Source organism: Microcaecilia unicolor, chromosome 6 (genome assembly GCF_901765095.1).
Source record: "Microcaecilia unicolor chromosome 6, aMicUni1.1, whole genome shotgun sequence".
Lineage (NCBI taxonomy): Eukaryota > Metazoa > Chordata > Amphibia > Gymnophiona > Siphonopidae > Microcaecilia > Microcaecilia unicolor.
This window is the reverse complement of record NC_044036.1, coordinates 61,879,097-61,895,117: the sequence shown is the minus strand read 5'-3', so window position 1 is coordinate 61,895,117 and position 16,021 is coordinate 61,879,097. Positions and strand designations below refer to the sequence as shown.

The 16,021-nt window shown below is 42.4% G+C and overlaps 1 protein-coding gene across 1 annotated transcript in view; it reads right to left on the bottom strand.

The window, feature by feature from the left end:
• LOC115471875 (vitellogenin-A2-like) overlaps positions 1-16,021 on the bottom strand; it is a 94,434-nt gene that overhangs the window by 12,150 nt on the left and 66,263 nt on the right. Inside the window, exons 26-31 of the mRNA XM_030205771.1 lie at positions 11,571-11,774; positions 11,324-11,466; positions 5,549-5,687; positions 5,330-5,447; positions 3,600-3,786; positions 1,696-1,790 (exon numbers count right to left, since the gene is read on the bottom strand). Of these exons, the coding sequence (XP_030061631.1) occupies positions 1,696-1,790; positions 3,600-3,786; positions 5,330-5,447; positions 5,549-5,687; positions 11,324-11,466; positions 11,571-11,774 (886 nt within the window). The remainder of the gene's footprint in view (positions 1-1,695; positions 1,791-3,599; positions 3,787-5,329; positions 5,448-5,548; positions 5,688-11,323; positions 11,467-11,570; positions 11,775-16,021) is intronic.

Here is a 16,021-nt window from a genome sequence, read left to right as displayed (position 1 = left end):
TCTGTGGAGGAGGTTTGCCGTCTGGTGTGACAGCAAGGCCCTAGATCCTCGCTCTTGTCCTACACAGACCCTGCTTGAATACCTTCTGCACTTGTCTGAGTCTGGTCTCAAGACCAACTCTGTAAGGGTTCACCTTAGTGCAATCAGTGCATACCATTACCGTGTGGAAGGTAAGCCGATCTCAGGACAGCCTTTAGTTGTTCGCTTCATGAGAGGTTTGCTTTTGTCAAAGCCCCCTGTCAAGCCTCCTACAGTGTCATGGGATCTCAATGTCGTTCTCACCCAGCTGATGAAACCTCCTTTTGAGCCACTGAATTCCTGCCATCTGAAGTACTTGACCTGGAAGGTCATTTTCTTGGTGGCAGTTACTTCAGCTCGTAGAGTCAGTGAGCTTCAGGCCCTGGTAGCCCAGGCCCCTTACACCAAATTTCATCATAACAGAGTAGTCCTCCGCACTCACCCTAAGTTCTTGCCAAAGGTTGTGTCGGAGTTCCATCTGAACCAGTCAATTGTCTTGCCAACATTCTTTCCCCGTCCTCATTCCTGCCCTGCTGAACGTCAGCTGCACACATTGGACTGCAAGAGAGCATTGGCCTTCTATCTGGAGCGGACACAGCCCAACAGACAGTCCGCCAAATTGTTTGTTTCTTTTGATCCCAACAGAAGGGGAGTGGCTGTGGGGAAACGCACCATATCCAATTGGCTAGCAGATTGCATTTCCTTCACTTACGCCCAGGCTGGGCTGGCTCTTGAGGGTCATGTCACAGCTCATAATGTTAGAGCCATGGCTGCGTCGGTAGCCCACTTGAAGTCAGCCACTATTGAAGAGATTTGCAAAGCTGCGACGTGGTCATCTGTCCACACATTCACATCTCATTACTGCCTGCAGCAGGATACCCGACGCGACAGTCGGTTCGGGCAGTCAGTGCTTCAGAATCTGTTCGGGCTTTAGGATCCAACTCCACCCCCCGAGGGCCCTGTTTGTTCTGTTCCAGGCTGCACTCTCAGTTAGTTGGTAAATTTTTTAGGTCAATCTCAGTAATGTCCTCGCCGTTGCGAGGCCCAATTGACCATGGTTGTTGTTTTGAGTGAGCCTGGGGGCTAGGGATACCCCATCAGTGAGAACAAGCAGCCTGCTTGTCCTCGGAGAAAGTGAATGCTACATACCTGTAGAAGGTATTCTCTGAGGACAGCAGGCTGATTGTTCTCACAAACCCGCCCGCCTCCCCTTTGGAGTTGTGTCTTCCCTTGCTTTGTCTTGCTACATATGGGACTGACGAACACGAGCCGGTTCGGGCGGGAAGACGGCCGCGCATGCGCGGTGCGCATGGGCGCGCGAGGACTAGCAAAGGCCTTTGCTAGTGAAGTTTCCGATTGGAGGGGCTGCCGTGGACGTCACCCATCAGTGAGAACAATCAGCCTGCTGTCCTCGGAGAATACCTTCTACAGGTATGTAGCATTCGCTTTATTGTCCTGATTGGTTTGTTGCCTAATTAAGTTGCACACACAAATCCAGAACTTGACCGGATTTGCACGCAACTTAAGTTGCACTATATAGAATAGGCTCCTACCAGCCACCCTCTGGGTACCTAATCTTAGGTGCTCTGTTATAGAATTGCTCTCCATGTGCCCTAGAGTGTTGCCAATGTTGCCTTAACCAAAATCTGAACTGGGGTAGAATCATGCTTTGCTCACCAGCGGTGGAACGGTATGGAAGACTCGTTATTTCTTTTTCCTTGCCATTAATCATTAGCTTCAGCATTCCAGCTGAACGGAGCATATCGATGTTACTGTAGGGCGAAGAGAAGAGATGTTTAGTCTGCTTGAAATCAAACCACTCAACCTAGATATAGAATTGTGACTATTTTTCCCTTCAGAGCTATAAGACTGTTATTAACATCTCTTTTAATAATCAGAGTGCATGTATTATGAAAAGACTAATGAGTCAATATTCAATTGCCACAGTTGGTATTTTTATTAAAGGCCACCCGCAATGATCAAAACATATCCAGATATTCAGCATCACAATCTGGATAATGCAGTCAGTTCCGGGACTTATTTGGCTAGTGGTGATATTCAGTCCATTATCCAGATAACTTAGAACAACCTTTTTGCCGTCCTAAGTTATCCAGATACGTTGTCTGGATACAAATCTGAATACTGCTGCTATCCGGAGAGTTCTGGGACTGCCCTGGCTTTGTCCATGCTCTGCCTTGGCACTATCTGGATAATACTAAGGTGATCTATAAAGATCTTCAGCAATGTGAAAAGAGGCTCTTCAAGTCCGCAACAAGAAACAGATGCAAAACACCAAAGCAGACTAAGGGTCTAGAATATTGAAATAGTCCCGACGTGGCCAGGTTTCACCAACAAGGCTGCATCAGGGGTATTATAAAAACACAAACCAGGGATTCAGCAGTACAACAGCTTCCACCTGAGCTTTTTTTAAGCATTTGAGAGCTGCTGACTTCAATCTTGGATGTTTTGTTGCTAACTGAGGATCATTTTTTTTTTTAGCCCCTGGTTCATGTTTTTATAATACCCCTGTTGCAGCCTTGTTGGCGAAACATGGCCACATCGGGACTATTTCAATAAAGAATCATCTGGACCCCTAGTCTGCTCTGTTGTTTTGTGTCTATAAAGATAGTCACTAGGACTATACAGATAGCAGATGCTGCTCTGCAGATAAGGGCTTTTGAATATTGACCTCTAAATTATGTTTATTACCATTTTGAAAAGTGTTTGTTAAATCAAAGCTTTGAACATTAGGTATTATTACTCCTCAGCTTGACTGCACCTGAAAGACGTAGGTTTCTTTGTTATAAGTTTTAAAATGCCTGGTGCATTGATTTTCTTTTCCAAATTCTGTTTAGTTTATTAATCACCTAATCTTTCTAAGTGTCTTGCTCTAGCAGATCACATTCATAAAGTATTTGAGTTCCTAAGGACTCAGTATGGTAGCATTGAGCAAAGTCTTTGAGGCTGATTACGCCACTGGTTGGCTTCATTCCTTACATGGCTCCAATGTTGCCCATGCAACCAGGCAGCAATGTTAAAGGAGCTCTTCAGCTCTGCGGTTCAATGCAGCTAGGCTGTGCTATCCTTACCCAACTCCCAAAGTACAGCAATGACAACTGCCTGCAGTGTGGGAGAGGAACCTGCCCTTCCAGCCTAGAATCAGGCTGTCAGTAGCACTAGGAGAACATACTGCTTAAAGGCAAAGAAAAGGCATGGCTCCTAGAAAACTCAAATACCCTTTTAAGGGCAAGCACTCATCTGTGTTTGGGAAGTCTAATATGATTAATAACTTAACATAGTAGATGACGGCAGAAAAAGACCTGCACAGTCCATCCAGTCTGCCCAACAAGACAAACATATGTGTATACCTTACCTTGATTTGTGCCTGCCTTATTCAGGGCCCAGACCGTACAAGTCTGCCCAGCAGTACTTCCCGCCTCCCAACCACCAGTCCCGCCTCCCATCACAGGCTCTGGACAGACCGTATAAGTCTGCCCTCCGCTATCCTCGCCTCCCAACCACCAACCCCAGGATACTAGACAGAAATGTCTAGTAACCTGCTCTTTCTTTGAAATACTTACTGATTGCCAAGTTTAACATTGAGTGCCTTATATTCAGGAGACTTTTCAGCTGTCTTCATCATCACTAAGAACTTCGAGTCAGAGCTACAGTCTTGTGCTAAAATGTGGTTGCAGTTTCCCGGCATAGTGTAGTCAAAAGTAGACCTTCCAAAGGTTGTAATTGTGTCTTGGGCTGCAGTGCAGTGACCTGGGAAAAAAATCATCAATATTTATATATGAATATTTATTTAAGCTTAATAGTCTGTCATGTCCATAACATCCCAAAGGGGATAACAACATTGTCTTCGTCCATAGTAAGAGCTAGTCTAAAGAGTTGACTGGGTTATTCATCGGCTGAGTTAATTTGAGATTCAGCCATTTTCACTTGATTCTGTGAATGGGTTGGAGTTATCCATGGCTTATTGTAATCAAAGTACAAATGATATGTGATTGAATGATCTTAACTACAGCCTTCCATAGGGATTTACAAAATAAATATTGATTACTACCTTTGCCAAAACAGATCTGGTTTTCTGTCTAGTTGAAACCCACATATTATTTAAATCTTATTTAAATTAGAGACTCTATGCAAACATAACAACTTTATTGTGGATAAACTGAGGCCCCTGAACTGTTTGCAGCCCTCAAGCAGTGAGAGCTGGTTATCACTTGCTGTATATTTTGGGTTCCTTCAGTTTGATAGTCTCCTTTTCAGAATTTATTTTGTTCCCCTAACTTCTGTTCAGATCAAAAATATTCACTTCTCCAGAGGTTTTGGCTCCAATAATCACTGATAGCATCAAATTAACCCTTAATTATAAATATACTTATTAAGAAGAATTAGTTGAACATTTAAAAATCAATATATGAATTATATTCTTGGATTTCAATCTGATCTCATATTAACTTTTATAGTATGCCTGAATCTTAACATTTTAGAAGGTTTGTAGAGAATCTCATTTTCCACTAAGAGTTGATAACAAACGTCCTTATCTTATACACTACGTTCATTCAAAGCTTTTCACTCCAAACAAGAATTTTGTGTGTGCGGTTCAGTAATAGGCAATAATGTCTCTTGTCCGAAACAGATAGCTGAACCTGGTTTTCTCCAAGGAGAGTTACACATGTTGGACAACCTCACTAACTGAAAAGCAGCACTGAAGTGGTTCACTAGGACTAGGGGCATGCGGTGAAGCTACAAAGTAGTAAATTTAAAACAAATTGGAGAAATGTTTTCTTCAATCAACGTGTTTTTAAATGCTGGAATTCGTTGCCAGAGAATGTAGTAAAAGCAGTTAGCTTAACGGGGTTTTAAAAAGGTTTGGATGGCTTCCTAAAGGAAAAGTTCATAGGCCATTATTAAAATGGACTTGGGGAAAATCCACTGCTTATTTCTAGGATAAGCAGCATAAAATGTATTGTACTTTTTTGGGATCTTGCCAGGCACTTGTTACCTGGATTGGCCACTGTTAGAAACAGGATGCTGGGCTTGATGGACCTTCGGTCTGTCCTAGTATGGCAATACTTACATATTTATGAAAAGGATTTCCTTGCAAGTTTTAGCCAATCTACAGACTCTCAGGTGAGAGGGTGGCAGTAGGAGAAGTAACTCTCCCCTCCCAATCCCTACCTACAATCCTTAGATACATCATGGAAATGTTTGTAAATTGAAAATGTCCATTTTAATCTTAGAAACAAAAGAAAATAACTGATGTATTACTGGTGCCATTAACCCTACTAATAATACTGACCTTTAAGACTGTGCAAGAAGGAATATGGTGAGAAAGAAAAGCTCTCAGCTGCCGCTTGGGAGGTTGGCAATGAGGGCACTGATACTGGTAAAGTAATGCCACTATACGACATAATGCTCTGCAAAAGGAGAAGAGGAGAAAACCAGGAACTATTTGCCACAAGATTTATATTACATTTTAAGCAAAACTGAATGTTATTATTGGCACAAAAATGTTTACAGTGGGTGTTTTCATGATGAAAGTGCCCTCTCGTGGTGAGCGAAGAATCAGATATGCCTTGATCTTTCTTGAGGGATTTCTCTGGCGCCTCTCGGAAAATCCTGACACTAAAGCTGCTCCTTCGATGAACCCGAGAACACTGCAAAATATTTTTAAAATACACACACTTATTCACCTTTGTTTTAATAAATATTCCTGCAATGAGTTTTGGTGTGTTGGGGGGGGGGGGGAGGAGGGAGATTGATCCGATAGCTCCTCTGTTCTCTCTTTCCCTTTTTTAACTGACCCATTCTCTCTCACTTTTTCTAGTCCGGTCTTTACTGCCCTGGTCCTGAGGCTAGAGCCATATAGCAGGCCTCTTTTCTAGAATACTCCTTTATTGAATATTAATGTAACCCAGAGGCTTTCAAGCCAGTTCTCAGGGTACAGCCAGCCAGTCAGGATTTTCAGGATAATTCAATGGGGATATTATTTATTTTATTTATTTATTGCATTTGTATCCCACATTTTCCCACCTATTTGCGGGTTCAGTGTGGCTTACAATACATTGTGAATGGTGGAAATACAATTTGTTACAACTGGATTATGGATTACATTGTGAGGAGTTATGCGAAAACAAAGTCAAAGTATCATTAAGGGAATAGAACAGTGGAGAAGAACAATGGAACAATGGAAAGAAACAACGGGAAACTGATAGGGCAACTAAACAATAGTAGGAGAACAATTTTTTATAACATTTGGTATAACCCCTGACTGGCTGGGTGTGCCCCAAGGACTGGGTTGAAACCTCTGCTGTAACTAGATATTCACACACCTAGAAGTTAAGTGTAAGCACTTGCTCCTAAATTCCAGAGATCCATCCCCTAGCAGACTCCACCCCGGGTACATTTCCCATGCAAATATGCATTCTCCGAGATAAGTGCATATTTGCACATATGTGTGTATGCTGGTATTGTAAACATTTACACACGTAACACATATGGAAATAATAGTGCCTGTTTTATAGAACTGCCCCCTTGATGTCACTTCTGGCCCACACAGAGCCTTTTCTTCTGACACACCCACAGTCAGTCTCCTCTCCAGTGTTACTGGCACACAGGCTTCACTGGCTGTCCCCCTAAAGGAGTAGCAGAATCCCCTCTCCCAGCACATATGCAAAAAAAACTCAAAACAAAAGATAACTTCAGTCTCTAAAAGCAACTCCTTTGGCCTTTCTAGAGGGAGGAGGCAGAACAGATCAGAAAGTGCATCTGGAATGACCAACACTGACTAGCTGAACCTATTTAAAGATTTTGGGATTTGAAGTAAGTAGCTCATTTATACCTACAGTCTGCAGTTTTGCCTACCACATTTCACCTCATGTTAACTGGACTGAAGACATAGAAACTCAATATCATGTCAAATAATGGAGGTTATTTTAGAAGTCTTACATGGCATTTACATGTGTGAAAACCCTGCAGGTATAAATAGTGATCTTAGAAACTGCTATGCACAGGTTTAGATCAGCAACATAAGTACATAAGTAATGCCACACTGGGAAAAGACCAAGAAGGGTCCATCGAGCCCAGCATCCTGTCCACGACAGCGGCCAATCCAGGCCAAGGGCACCTGGCAACCTTCCCAAACGTACAAACATTCTATACATGTTATTCCCGGAATTGTGGATTTTCCCCAAGTCCATTTAGTAGTGGTTTATGGACTTGTCCTTTAGGAAACCGTCTAACCCCGTTTCCGGCAACGAATTCCAGAATTTAATTATGCGTTGGGTGAAGAAATATTTTCTCCGATTTGTTTTAAATTTACTACACTGTAGTTTCATCGCATGCCCCCTAGTCCTAGTACTTTTGGAAAGCCTGAACAGACACTTCACATCCACCTGTTCCATTCCACTCATTATTTTATATGCCTCTATCATATCTCCCCTCAGCCGTCTCTTCTCCAAGCTGAAAAGCCCTAGCCTCCTTAGTCTTTCTTCATAGGGAAGTCGTCCCATCCCCGCTATCATTTTAGTCGCCCTTCGCTGCACTTTTTCCAATTCTACTATATCTTTCTTGAGATGCGGTGACCAGAATTGAACACAATACTCAAGGTGCGGTCGCACCATGGAGCGATACAACGGCATTATAACATCCTCAGACCTGTTTTCCATACCTTTCCTAATAATACCCAACATTCTATTCGTTTTCCTAGCCGCAGCAGCACACTGAGAAGAAGGTTTCAGTGTATTATCGACAACGACACCCAGATCCCTTTCTTGGTCCGTAACTCCTAATGTGGAACCTTGCATGACATAGCTATAATTCGGGTTCTTTTTTCCCACATGCATCACCTTGCACTTGCTCACATTAAACGTCATCTGCCATTTAGTCTCCCAGTCTCGTAAGATCCTCTTGTAATTTTTCACAATCCTGTCACGAGTTAACGACTTTGAATAACTTTGTATCAACAGCAAATTTAATTACCTCGCTAGTTACTCCCATCTCTAAATCATTTATAAATATATTAAAAAGCAGCGGTCCTAGCACAGACCCCTGAGGAACCCCACTAACTACCCTTATCCATTGTGAATACTGCCCATTTAATCCCACTCTGTTTCCTATCCTTCAGCCAGTTTTTAATCCACAATAGGACATTTCCTCCTATCCCATGACCCTCCAATTTCCTCTGTAGCCTTTCATGAGGTACCTTGTCAAACGCCTTTTGAAAATCCAGATACACAAGATCAACTGGCTCCCCTTTGTCCACATGTTTGTTTACTCCTTCAAAGAATTGAAGTAAATTGGTCAGGCAAGATTTCCCCACACAAAAGCCGTGCTGACTTGGTCTCAGTAATCCATGTCCTTGGATGTGCTCTGTAATTTTGTTTTTAATAATAGCCTCTACCATTTTCCCCGGCACCGACGTCAGACTCACCGGTCTATAATTTCCTGGATCTCCCCTGGAACCTTTTTTGAAAATTGGCGTTACATTGGCCACCCTCCAATCTTCCGGTACCACGCTCGATTTTAAGGATAAATTGCATATCACTAACAGTAGCTCCACAAGCTCATTTTTCAGTTCTATCAGTACTCTAGGATGAATACCATCCGGTCCAGGAGATTTGCTACTCTTCAGCACACAAAGTTTAGAACAGAACGTGTTGTGTTGAGACTGAAAGCAGATGTGTATTTCTAGTTTTACAAAGGCAATACACTCATATTTTAAATTTAGCACTCGGCATGTACACCTGTTCCAGAGCTGGCATGTCAGCTAACTGCTCTCTTGGACCTGGGGTTTACACCAGTGATTGAGGGGGGCAGTTGTGTTTACCTCTTTGGTGTTATAAACTACCTTAAAATGTCATTTAAAAAGTGTTTTTATTTTCACTCAGCTCCTTAAGTGGCTCTTCCTAGAAGTCAAGTCATGAAATCTTCCATTTCCATGTGTAAATACTAGTATTTTTATATGTTCAGAGCCCTGAGTGACCATTCTTCTTTTGAACATATTCCTTTGTAAAATAGCTGCTCCCATTCTGCATTCCACAAAATACATGTGTATTCCCTGTGGCTTATAGGTATTTTACAAAAGGCTCTGCAATCAGTGAAGCTTCTGTAAAATAATTTGCTAATCCTAAATATCCTGAATTGGACATCCCTTTTTTTTTTTTTTACCTAGACAGCCTAGGCAAAATCACATTTCAAGACTGTAAGGCCTCTCTAGTCTACCTGCAATAGCTTAAAGCCCAGTTGACCTCTGGTTTTGCCTTCAAGTAGCACCAAAGCGTACTCAGGGCTGTCTACGTCCTCTTGAATTCTTAACTGGTTTTCTCCCACCACGTCCCCAGGTGGCCATTCCATGCAGCCACTACTACCCTTTCAGTGATGAAATACTTTCTAATGTTACTGTTGCCAGTCACTTATTCTTTTAGGGGGAAGGGGAAAAGGAAGAAATGCAGCTCTCGCACAAGACTTTGAAGCCTAAATTTAATTCGATGATAACTGCCTATAGGGGAGCATTGTCTTCTAATGGTGGAGAACTAATCAGAAAGACAACAAAAGCAGCTTGGATAAGATGTGATATCCTACAGGCAGCCAAGCTTCTTCAGCTGGCATAGATCATTAGCTTATCCAAACACAAAGTTAGATCCCTTAGTTTCTGCCTAACTCCTGTTACTCTATCTTATTTGTCTATATCAGGGCTGTCCAACCTAAGTCCTCGAGGGCCACAATCCAGACGAGGTTTTAGGATTTCCTCAATGAATATGCATGAGATCTATTTACATGCACTGCCTCCATTGTATGCCAACAGATCTCATGCATATGGGGAAATCCTGAAAACCTGACCTGGCGAGGGCCGAGGTTGGACACCCCTGGTCTATATGTTTCACCTCTACTTACACTCTATGAAGATGTTATAATGTGTAGTGTGTTGGCATTGTAAGTAGAATACCATGCCAAAGCGTCTATTGTTATTTGAATATGTTTACTGCTGTAATTGTCTATTGCCTATTTCCAGGTTATTCTTGTTGTACACCCTCTTTGGTGAATTTCTTCAGAAAAGGCAGTAAGTAAATCCTAATAAATAAATTAACAGTATGGGCAGGAACAACTGGTCTTTTTGTGCAGTGATCTAATGTGTTAACTATGTTGCATCCAGGTGTGCATTTTTGTGTGTGTGTTTTCTCCCAGCAGTTCTGAAAAAATAGTTTTGTATTACTAAGTGGCACAAAACTCCTGCAGTTTTCACTTCCAAGAATTTAGCAGCCCCTGTGCCCTAAATTTCAATTATGGGCTCCTTTTTACAAAGCTGCACTATCATTAGCGGCGAGCTGAATGCGAAGAAGACCATGGGATTAAAATAGGCTTCTTTGCATTTAGGGCATCTTTCACTAAAGATTAGTTCATTTAGTTCATGTTATCTGCAGGGCTGCCGAGAGACTAAGCTGGGCCTGGGGCAAGGCCGCCCCCCCGCACCTGCCCTCGCCCCCCCCTGCCGCTGCCCTCGCTGCCGCCCTCACCCCCCCTCCCCCCCCGCCACAGCTGCAGTTCCTGGTCTCACCTGCCTGCCCTTGTCTCGGTCCACCACCGGGTCCCCTGCATTAAAATCGGCAGCGCCTCAGCTCCATTTGGAAAGGCAGATCACCTCCCTTCGGGCCTTCCATCACTGTGTCCTGCCCTCGTCTGATGTAACTTCCAGATTCTGCGAGGGCCCGAAGGGAGGCGATCTGCCTTTCCAAACGGAGCTGAGGCACTGCCGATTTTAATGCAGGGGGCCCAGTGGCGGACGGAGCTGAGGGCAGGCAGGTGAGACTGGGGACAGCAGCGCCGGCGGCCTGACCCCGGCACTGGGCCCTCCTTGGAGGCCTGGGCCCAGGGAATTTTGTCCCCCCTGCCCCCCCCCCCTCAGCGGTCCTGATTATCTGCCACAGAACCCATTTTATTCCTTTGGGCCCTATTGCAGATAGCATGTGTTAATCTTTAGTAAAAGTCCCCACTTAGCGCACAGCTAATTGGTAGCACAGCTTTGTAAAAGGAGCCCAATATTACTCTTCCCTGTATCCTGAAATGTGGCTCAGGATAAATTTATTGACGCTTGAATGAGGGATAGCCTATGGGAGTGTGAGGCCATGTGCAGAGAATCATCACAGGGCCTCATTTGCATAGTCCAGCGGGGCCATGTGCAAAAAACACAGTTGCTGAATGGTAGGGTAGACCCTGGTATGAACATATGTATTTTCTTTCAATGAGATTATTTAACTTGGAGCACAGAACATTACACAAGATGGGGAAATCTTACGATGGCATTGCTTTTTTCATTGCTGAAGGAACCTTTGGCCACTTTCCCTCCATCTTCACGGCTGGCAGGCTGTTTATGACACCATACTCCACCTTGGCACCAACTCTGTAGTCTTTGCCGTTTTTACCCCAGTGCAGACATGCCTATATCACAAAACAGGATGGGTTTGATGCTATTAATGCATAAAATGACAGAAGTCAGTGACCTTAAGATATTCATTTTTCTCCATTTTGTAATTTAGTATTACCTTGATTTTGTGACTACTCTTGACTGAAGCTTTCACAGAGGCCCTCCATGAGCTTGAGGTATCTACCACGTAGACTTCCAATTTCGGGGTTCCATGAGTACCTATATAGGTAACACATTGCCAAGCTTCCTTTTTTTTATCACTACGGACTGTTCTAGCAGTAATGGACAAAACTGGTAGTTTTTCCTCTCTCAAAGATTTATGCTACATTCAGAAGAAAAAAGACAAAAAAAAATCTATTAGCCATACTCTTCCATACCGAGGTGCTATTTTTATTCAGACTGTAAAGAACACTGCACATGAACAAGTAGGGGCTGGAACACAAAATGGATTTAATCAAGGGAAATCTTGACTCACCAATCTACTACATTTCTTTGAAGGGGTGAATAAGCATGTGGATAAAGGTGAGCCGGTTGATATTGTGTGTCTGGATTTTCAAAAGGCATTTGACAAAGTACCTCATGAAAGACTCCTGAGGAAATTAGAAAGTCATGGGATAGGAGGCAAAACTGGTTAAAAAATAGAAAACAGAGAATAGGGTTAAATGTTCAGTATTCTCAGTGGAGAAGGGTAGATAGTGGGGTTCCCCAGGGGTCTGTGCTGGGACCGTTGCTTTTTAACATATTTATAAATGATCTAGAGATGGGAGTAACTAGGGGCCCTTTTACAAAGGTGTGTTGAAAAATGGCCTGCGGTAGTGTAGACACATGTTTTGGGTGTGTGCAGAATCATTTTTCAGTTTACCTGTAAAAAATGCCTTAAAAAATGTTTTTTTCCAAAAATGGATATGCGGCAAAATGAAAACTGCCACGTGTCCATTTTGGGTCTGAGACCTTACCGCCAGCCATTGACCTAGCAGTAAAGTCTCACAAGGAAACCGGGCGGTAATGACCTATGCACATAAGTACATAAGTACATAAGCATCGCCATGCTGGGACAGACCAAGGGTCCATCAAGCCTAGCACCTTGTCACTGACAGCGGCCAAAAGAACAAGCAATTTGTCCCGCCCATCCTAGAAATACTGTATTCCCTTGTCCATTCAATAACATTCTATGGCTTTTTCCTCCAGGAAGCCGTCCAACCCTTTTTTGAAGTCCGCTAAGTTAACCGCCTTAACCACCTTTTCGGGCAGGGAATTCCAGAGTTTAACTACGCGTTGAGAGAAGAAAAATTTCCTCCGATTCGTTTTAAATTTACCACACTGCAGCTTCATCGCATGCCCCCTTGTCCTAGTATTTTTGGAAAGCGTAAACAGACGCTCCACATCGACCCATTCCATTCCACTCATTATCTTATAGACCTCTATCATATCTCCCCTCAGCCGCCTTTTCTCCAAGCTGAAGAGCCCCAGCCTCTTCAGCCTATCCTGATAGGGAAGCCGTCCCATCCCCTGTATCATCTTTGTCGCTCTTCTCTGCACCTTTTCCAATTGCACTATGTCTTTTTTGAGGTGCGGCGACCAGAACTGAACACAATACTCGAGGTGCGGTTGCACCATGGAGCGATACAACAGCAGAATAATATCCTTATTTTTGTTTTCCATCCCTTTCCTAATGATACCCAACATTCTATTTGCTTTCCTAGCCGCAGCAGCACATTGAGCAGAAGTTTTCAACGTATCATCAACAACGACACCTAGATCCCTTTCTCGGTCCTTGACTCCCAACGCTGAACCTTGCATGACGTAGTTTGTTGGAATGTAATTGTATTTTACATGCATTGCCTGTCACCTATTATTTCTCTGTGATTACTCTGTGACCTCTGATGTGAATTACTTAGAGAGGTCACACAGCTATGCAACTTCCTGTGGGGGATAGATGCAGCAGATGCAGCACATGGAGCACATGGAGCTCATGATCTCTCCTAACCTGAGAGGATCTATGGTGGTGTGAGCATCCATTACCATCTAAGCACATGGAAGGAGCTGATAATACAAATGTATAGTAATATGTATATATAAGCCTGTCTGATTATAATCTAACTACAAACTGTGAGTAAACAGATGTTTTGTTACTTCAACTTTAAAGTGACTCAGCAGTGAATTATTCTGGGGTGAATGAGAGAGAGATGAAGAAAGAAATTAACATTTCTAAAGCTGAAGCTGTGTGTACTAAAATCTGCTAATTATTTACTACAAATAATCCAACAAAAGGGTTATGGGCCCAGGGGCCAGGAATTGAAAAAGAAGAGAAATATTACCAGGCAGAAAAAAAGGCCACATTTTTCTCTTAAGTTTTAAAGGAAAAATTCAGTCTGTCTCTCTCTCCCCCCACACAGCAGACAGAAGGCTAAGAAAATGGCTGAGGGAAGAAATTCACCATTTTTCTATTCTCTCAAGGTGCCTAAATTAACTGAGTTTAATTATCAGCAGTGGGAATTAAGATTCATATGTCTCCTTCGAGCAAAAAGATTAAATATATGCTTAGACCAAGACAGAACAGCTGAAAATATGGCTGAATGGGACAATGCAAACTATTATGTGAAGTGCATGCTTTTGGAAGCTCTCTCAGAGAAACAAGCCATATTAGTGGAGGGAAAAGATACACCAAAGGACATTTTATATAAACTGAGAACTATGTATGCAACTACATATGCAAAGCAGCAACCAATTTGGTTGGCAGAGTTGAATGAAACCAAATTAAGGGATAAAAGTAAATGTAATGATCACATTATGCATCTTATGTCTTCATTTCAAAAGCTAGAACTTTCTGGAATTCCCATGTGTGATGCATTGAAAAGAGCATTTCTTTTTACCTCACTATCAAAGAAGTTTGATGTTTTTAGGTCTGTAAATGAGGCCATTGAAGGGCAATCTTTTGAACAGACAACATCAAAACTAAGGCAGGAATGCATAATAAATGATTCTGAGGAGATGTGTTCTCAAAGCAAGTCAGAGAGAAATGAAACAAATTTCTTGGCAAAGAACAGAGGAAGGCGGAGCTATGGGAAAACTCCACCCAAGGGCAAGCTGATTTGCTACTCATGTGGAAAGGAGGGACATGTATCTAAATGGTGTAAGGAAACACAAAACACTCCCTCTAGCTCACCTAAGCCAATGGAACTAAAGAATTTTCAAACCAGGAAATGTATGAAGGACAAAGATAAACACAAAGGCTTTCTAATGGCAGAAAAATCTTTGACTATGGTAAATAATAATTCAAATGAAAGTACTTGGATTTTGGATTCGGGGAGCACATGCCATTTAACCAATTCTAAGGATTTCTTTCAGGAAATGTGTCCAGAGGAAGGTATTCTTAAAACTGCAAACGCAGGGACTGCTAAGATCCAAGCAAAAGGTATTGGATTCTTAAAATGCAAAGTGTCTAATGAAGTTAAAGAAATTCCTGTAAGTGATGTCTTGTATATTCCCCAAGCAGTTTGTAATATGCTTAGTGTATCTACATTAGATAAGAAGGGATTTGTGATTCATTTTGAAAACAGTAAGTGCACAATCTCTAAAAATGATGAAGTGTATGCTGAAGCTTTTATGCATAATGATGTTTATAAACTGAACATTTCAGGTGAAGCCTCACATATGGCGCAAGTAAGGAAGAATGATGGTAAATGTAGTCTGGAAATCTGGCACCGCCGCCTGGGACATCGTGATTCTAAGGTGATCCAGGATCTTTACAGTAAGCAACTGGCCACCGGCATTCAGATAAGTGCAGATGCTGGTAAAATGGAGAAATGCATAGACTGTGTTACTCAAAAAGGTGTGAGACCCTCATTTCCTGCATACACAGGAAATAGGAGTAATAAAGTGCTGGACTTAATACACAGTGACTTATGTGGACCGTTTAATATCCCATCATTGGGAAATAACAGATTTGTGCTAATATTCTTGGATGATTTCTCTAGATATTGTGTGGCCTATTTGCTGAAAGAGAAAAGTCAAGTCACAGACATGCTGAAGAAATACGTAGCCATGGTGAGCAATAAATTTGAAAGAAAACCAAAGGTTCTTCAGACCGACAATGGTGGTGAGTTCACTTCACAAAGCATGCGCACATTTCTAGAACAAGAAGGCATTCAGCATATCACAACAGTAGCTTATACACCAGAGCAAAATTCTGTTGCAGAGAGAAAATTTAGGTCACTTGTGGAAATGACCAGATGTATGCTGTCAGATAGCAATCTCCCTAAAAGACTATGGGGGGAAACCATTCTCACAGCAGTGTACCTACAAAACAGAATGCCAACTAAAGGCGCTGAGCGCACACCACATGAGACATGGCATGGTAGGAAGCCAAACCTGTCACACATAAGAACATTTGGAAGTACAGCATATGCTCATGTACCAAAGCAAAGAAGGCATAAGCTGGATTCCACAACAGAAAGGGGCATTTTAGTTGGCTATGCTCCAGGACACAAAGGATATAGAATTTTGAATCTGAAAACTGGCATTGTTGGCATAAGACATGTTACATGTTTTGATGAAAACAAAAGGGTT